Here is a 7297-nt window from a genome sequence, read left to right on the forward strand (position 1 = left end):
AAAATATATATATATATATATATATATATATATATATATATATATATATATATTGTTGTTGTTACAATGGGATAAATCTGAACTCACTGCTCTCGGGCTCCTCCAGCTCGGGGCCCTCCAACTTGGCTCCCTGCAGCCCGGGATGGACATACATGTTCGGGGACAGGCTGGTGTCCCCGCGCTCCTCGTCCCGCACCGCCAGCGCGCTCAGGTAGCCCAGGTTGTCCTCCCCGTCCGAGAAAGAAGGGCTGTCCCGAGGCCCAGCGAGCATGCAGGACGGCGGGCTCTGGAAATGCTGGGGAGGAGACCGCGCCAGGTGCTGCTGGCTGTGGCCGCGGTGCGTGAGCTCCAGAGAGCCGGACTGCTGCTGCTGCTGCTGCTGCTCCAGCTTCAGGATATCCTTGACGGAGAACGGCGTGGAGGTGAGCGGGCTCTGCAGCATCATGTCATCCAGCTCCAGCTCTGCAGCATCGAGGAAATGAAGCCCGCCGAGTAACATGCACCCCCCTTTCTGCTGCCCCACTGTTTCTCCTAACAAACAATTCAGCTGGGGAGTTTGGCTAATTGGAGGTGCGCTAAGCTCCGGGAATCCCTCATCGCCATAAATCGCAGGGAAACATGGCTGTTCGCGCCGGCTCCGTCCATGCAGGTCTCCTCTCTGACAGGCACAATGTGGGGCTCTGGGAGCGCAGCTTGGACCGGGGCGGTGGAGGAGCGCCTCTGAGGGGGGAGGGGTGTGTATGTGTGAAATGGAAAGTCCGCGAGGGGCCGGAGGGACAGTAAGGATGGGAGCTCGTGACGTAACCGCACGCACCAACTTTATTTCTCACGTGAAATATGGTGGTTACAGTGAGTGCGCAGACAAAACCCATCATTTTCCTGCAGGGAACGCAAGTCGTTTTCTGCCTACAGATGACTTTGATTGTTTTTTTTGTTTTGTTTTGTTTTTTGTCATTTTAGGCTTCTTCCTGTTATCTGAGTCCGAGTCAGTCGTGTAGGTTGTTGCGCGTAAACCCGATGGCCTTTTGGAGTCGCGCGCCGCAGCCAGCGCGTGTCAAGGCCGAGGTTTGCCAAAGGTGCTTAGGGGATTTAGTTACCTCAGGGTGTGTGCACAGCAACTATTATCACGCAAAGAAAAACGATTTTTTTTCTTCAGAAAAACAGCCAAACATGCAGAAAGAGATTTGTCTGCTGTCCGGAACTCTCCACAAGCCTGTTTACCTCTGTTTGTTTTTTTTTTAACCTCATTGCTGCCATTTATTTAAAATCCATCAGTGTGAGAACTGAGCTTCAGGCCTAAACAGCAGATATGAAGTTCTGAGCGAGTTTTTGCTGCTGAGCCCCTCGGACCCCCTAAACTCCACCAGACTCCGTCCCTCTGTGTCCCTGCAGGGCCCTGCAGCCCGCTGTCCTCTTTATCTCGGCTGTCGCATTAAAACCCGCACTGGGCCGATAAGCGTCGCCCCCCTCCTCCCCCCCGGGGGGCAATTAAAATTCCTCCAAGAAAACTGGCCGACGTTTTTAGCGCGGCCTAATCTGCTCCTATCAGCTCCTTTCCGTTTTGCTCCGAGGACCCCCCTTTCCCTCTCCGTCACCCCTCAGTTCCTCCTGCGGTTTGGACACTCGGCAGGTGGACAGTATGAGGTCACATTATCAGCAGGGGTCACTTTAGTTTCCAGGTCACGTGGCACTCCTGGGGTCATGCGAAGTCAAGCCCTTTGGAGTCTGTCAGCACTGAACTTTATTAGACGAGTACTTTAACAAGTTTAATGGTAATAAGCTCTTTAGGGTACAAACAGATCATTTAAGAGCTCAGAAGTTTTTTTCTACAAATATCCAACTGATGAGAAATTTACAAGAGACGATTTAAACAAGTTTCCTCAGAGTCTAAAAAAAAATCCAGTAACACTGTAGGTGAAGGCTATACCACTATAATAATGATCCTGCACAATTCCTGATTTACCTCATGAATTTTTGCACAATACAGCTGGAAACAGATGTTTAAATATAATGTATAAAAAGACACTCAACCATTTTTTCCATCATTGTTTGACATTAAATCAGACTAACCCTTTTTTCTTTCAGGTCAGTTAGGATTCCTGGAATTATTTATATTTGTTAAATGTCTGAATAACAAGAGATGTTTTTTATTATTGTTATTTTCTTAAAAGTCACAAGTTTACATTAGATTACTTTGCTTTTAAACAATTTGGAAAAGCCCAGATGATGATGTCATGGCTTTGAGAGCTTTTGATCAGTAAGTTAACATTATAGGTAATTGGAGACACACCTGTGGATACATTTTAAGGCACGCCTCAAACACACTGCTTCTTTGTGAGACATAGCACAAACAAAAGAAACCAGCCAACATATCAGGAAGCAAATTATCATCCTCCACAACTCTGCTTCATCCTTTGGTTCAGTTTCCAGCTGTCAGAAGATTCATCTGTTCAAACATTTATACACAAGTATAAACACCATGAATGTCCTGCCATCGTACTGCTCAGGAAGGAGACGGGCTCTGTGTTCCTGAGATGAACGTGTTTTGGTGTGAAATGTGTGAATTAACCCCAAAACAAAACAAAAAGACCTTGTGAAGATGCTGCTGAAGCTGAGAGTCATTATCCACAGAGAAACAAGTCCTGAACCAACATGGACTGAAAGAACACTCAGAGGGGAAGAAGACATTACTAAAAAAAAAAAAAACACATAAAAAGACAGATTACAGTTTGTAAATGCACAGACGGACAAAGACCTTAACTTATGGAGACATGTCCTGTGGTCTGATGAAACTAAAAGTGAACTGTTTGACCATAAACACCACTGTTACATTTGGAGGAAAAATGGAGAAATTCCCACCATCCCATCTGTGAAGTACGGTGGTTGCAGCATCATGCTGTGGGGGTATCTTTCTGCAGGAGGGACTGGTGCTCTTCACAACATAAATGGCATCCATAGGAAATCAGCCATGATTGTCTTGAGATAAAGCTTGGGCTCCAATGGTTCTTCAGATGGACAATGACCCTCAGCATTCTGACAAATTAGGTACAAAGTGGCTTAAAGACAAAGTCAGGGTTTTGGAGTGATCATCATAAAGATCTAATTTCAACCCCATAGAAACTTTGTGGGCAGAGCTGAAAAGGTGTGTGTTTGTGCCTACAAACCTGACTCGGTTCCACTGGTTCTGTCAGGAGGAACAGGACAAAAGTCCAGCAACTACTGTGAAAAACTTGTAGAAGGAAACCTAAAACCTTTGACCCAAGTCAGACAGTTTAAAGACAATGATACCAAATACTGAGGAAATGGATGGAAACTTGTGACTCTGAGGAAAGTAATAGAAAAATCTTGCTCTCATTATTCAGCCATTTAGAAAATAGAAATAATTTTGGGAATCCTAACTGACCTGAAACAGGAAAGGTTTAGTCTGATTTAATATCAGACAGTGAGAAACAATAATTCTGTCTTTTTAAACAGTGTTTTTAAATCACTATCTGTGATTTGTTGTTGCTTACCACAAACTGACCATCAGCTCATTCTGGATTACCTCTGCTTCAGTTATTTAATGTTAATGCATTGTTAAACCATATAGAAATGTATCTGTTTTTTCAGATGAGCTTTTATGTAGGAACAACTTACCATACAAATGTGACGCTATCAATCTTAGCAGTAATCAGAGATATTTGTTTAAATGTCTGATCAGAAGAAGCACCAGACGTTTATATTTAACTGTGAACACAGTAACAAACACTCACTTTAAGTTCTGTTGTTATCAGCTTTGCTTCTCCTAAAATTTTAATTCTGATAATTATTTCCTTTTTTTCAAGTACCTTTATGTTATGATATGTAACAGAAGTACCATTCTTATTGAGAAGCTTGTGAAAAACATGGATCTGAAATGAGTAATTGTGGAAAACAACAAATTTGGTGGCATATTATTGTAGCGAATTCGCATTTAACTGCAGATCTGCAGCAAGTGATCCCATTAATCCATACAGGGATTGCCCTCAGATGGTTTCATCATATAACCTGTAATAATTTATGGCTTTAATCATTAGGAGTCATAAAAAGGATCTGTTACCCATGTTATAAAGTGTTTCTAGACATTTTAGGAGGCTCTGCAACATTTCAACAGGAAGGAACATATTTACATTATTGCAAATTAAAATTGTTTTAATAAGCTTCCAAAAAATTCCAAAACCTTCACTAAATACATAAACATAAACTTTCTTGTCTCGTTAAAAAATTGTCAGAGGCCACAAGCTGCATAAAATATACTGATGACATCAACATGGAAAACACAGACAGAAACACAAACAAACACAAACACAAACACACACACTGGGTGCATTGTTTTGCAGTCAGCCTGGTGATGACCATGGTAGCAGAAAAGGATGAGCTTCCTACTTAATGTAAGGCAAAGAGGAGGAGTCACCTTAAAGGGATAGTTCAGTCAACTTTGAAGTGATGTTCTGTCTAATAGTTATCAGTAGTTAGTACCTTATCAGCTGTGACATCAGTCATAAATCACAGAGTGTGGAGGAAGAGGCAGAAATCTTCATTAATGCTAATGGATGGCCAAACGAGGCCCATTTTTTATATACTTTTTTCAGGCTTATAAAACAACTGTCTCAAAATAGACTGGTGTGAAAGAATGCTACATAAACCTCTACATTTTTGAACGTCACAGTTTGTTTAGTTTGGCACTCTTTTCTCAGCTGAACGATGTCTGTATTACTACGCAAATGTCTTTGTATGGAGTGCAGATAGACTGTGTAATTTCTGCTCAGTGGATCAGTCAGTTCATCACATATGGCTCTTCAACACAACTGTGTTTTATTTACATCAGTCACTTGGTCAGTGTAGTCGTAGGCAGGTTTAGCCTTGGCTGATACCAGCTTCACCTACCCAGCTACATGTTTTGTCAGCCCAACTGCATGTGGTGTGCAGCCACAAACACAAGACAGAGATGTTCAAATACAAAAATACAAAAAACTGATTGTGGATTTTATTCTCATAACAATATACATTTTATTTTAACGTAAACAGGCAACCTAGCTCTATAAAAAATACAATAAAATAAAGGATGCCCTTCAGACCTGTGCTGTCTCTCTCTCTCTGTGTAAACCTGCTGGCAGTAAATATCCTGCTGCAGCTCTGTGCAGAGAGCTGAAACAGGTTGAAATATGTGTGGGTGTCTTGGGAGACTCCACGGATCCTCTCTCCAACTCACCGTACATCATCATCAGTACGCCCTCGTAAAAAACACGGAGCCAAACGGGGCAGGATAGTGTTTAGACTGGCACACAGCCGCCTCCATTGACTTTAAATAAGCTTTAAATCCAAAGACGCCAGGCTGAGTGCCATGTTTCTGACTGTCAGATGAGTCAACAGAAAAAAAATAAAGCTGCTGTGAGCCGAGAGACTGAACGTTGCCTGTGCTGTGGCAGAACCCCTTTAAGAGCTTCATGCCCTTGAAGGGGTTGTTAATTGGTTTGAGTTGTTTCACTGGGAAGCCATGTTTGTTACAAAAGCTACAGGTTATGATTGAACTCCAAGAGCTCAAATTTTTAATCCTGGATTTATTTTTATCTTCTCCAAATTGAACGGATTCTGTTGCTCCTCAGCTGATAGGTTTGAAGTGCCGAGGGTCTTAATAACAACATTTTTTATTACCTCTGCCTGTCAGAAATAAACACAGTAATCCAACCATAAAATGCAGCTTAAATTAACTCGTAGTTTGAATTTAATCAGTACTAATAGAGTGCGTAAAACATGATAGACTTTGTTTTATTTTTATTTTTAAGGACAATAGAGGCATTAAAATGCAATTAATCAGGAGATTTGATTCTCATATTTATTGCACTTGTGCATTTTGAAAACATTTTTTTCAAACGTATTTAGGTGTTTTGTTGGGGAAGCACTAACAACCACTAACCCAGCTGCTTCAGTTTGATAACTTTAGTTACGTCTAAACTGTAACTTAAGGAAAAATGTACAAAGGTTCATTCGACAGACGCCACACAATCCAATTCAAAAACTCTAAAAGGGAAACTGAAACATATATTCTGAGTACAGGTAATATGAGCCACAGAAGTTCAAACACCCCCTAACCCGATGCTTTGCTAGTTTCAGGTAATCAAAAAGCAATATCTGTTATTCAAACCATGGGTAAAAATGAGTTTACTTAGCTTGGAGCAACTGGGCAGTACCTGTTTAAAGGTCAGACACTTAAACAGTCACTGATTTTATCATTGTGCCCTAAATCCCACAGCTTAGGAGAGCCTTTTAGTTTGTTTTAGCTCCTTGTTTTGGCAGACAGCATGTCTTCAGTGCCAAGAAACACACTGTTGCAACAAGAGACAACAATGAAGACAGTTAAATAAACAACAGGTTAATACATTGTCCAAATTACCACAGATGTAAGCAGTTGGTCAGTAGTTGTGCTGTGGTCCTGCAGGATGACATATGATATATGATATGATATGATATGACATGACATGACATGATATGATATGATATGATATGATATGATATGATATGATATGATATGATATGATATGATATGATGCTCATCCCAACACAACCTGGGCTTGATGCAACAGCCTCAGGATTACACAGCCGCAGCACTGACCACCAATCTACCGCACCCTGTTTCATTAAATGGAAATATTAAAAACAGGTCTGATTCTGTTCTGGACATCATTGCATGGCCTCAGGAACACTTCCACAGATCATTGTCTGTAAACACAGCTCACTGCACCATCCACACATGATGGTTAAAGCTCTATTGTAGACCTCCTCCGTACTAAAGAGGAGAGGGACCATTCCAGTCTGTAATTGGCACACAGTTCAAAAGGCTGCCTCTCTGATGGTATGGGGGTGCAAAAGTGTCTATGGCCTGATCAGCTTACATATTTGGAAGGGCAACATTAATACAGAAAGATTTATACAGGTTTTAGAACATATGCCCCCCATCCAGACTTTTTTTTTTTGAGGGAAGACCTTGCATATTTCAGCAAGACAATTTAAAACTTCATCCTGCATCCATTTCAACAGCAGGGCTTCATAACAGAAGAGTCCAGGTGTTGAACTGACCTGCTGCAATCCAGACCAGAAACAAAACCTTGTAAAACAAAACAAAACAAAACAAACAAAACAAAAAACCCCAGCAAAGCTAGAATCCTCCATCAGAGCAGAATGGGACAACATTCCCTCTAAAACCTCCAGCAGCTGCTCTCCTCAGCTCCTGGATGTTTACAGACTGATGTTAGAAGAAGAGGAGATGATTCACAGAGGA

The 7297-nt window shown here is 41.6% G+C and overlaps 1 protein-coding gene across 1 annotated transcript in view; it reads right to left on the minus strand.

Moving 5' to 3' along the window:
• Nucleotides 1-915, minus strand: part of LOC108247447 (homeobox protein Nkx-2.3-like) — a 3269-nt gene extending 2354 nt beyond the window's left edge. Inside the window, exon 1 of the mRNA XM_017435579.3 lies at nt 88-915. Within this exon, the coding sequence (XP_017291068.1) occupies nt 88-499 (412 nt within the window). The 5' untranslated portion in view covers nt 500-915. The remainder of the gene's footprint in view (nt 1-87) is intronic.
• Between the last annotated feature and the right edge of the window lie 6382 nt (nt 916-7297).

The sequence above is a fragment of the Kryptolebias marmoratus genome, linkage group LG3 (genome assembly GCF_001649575.2).
Source record: "Kryptolebias marmoratus isolate JLee-2015 linkage group LG3, ASM164957v2, whole genome shotgun sequence".
NCBI lineage: Eukaryota > Metazoa > Chordata > Actinopteri > Cyprinodontiformes > Rivulidae > Kryptolebias > Kryptolebias marmoratus.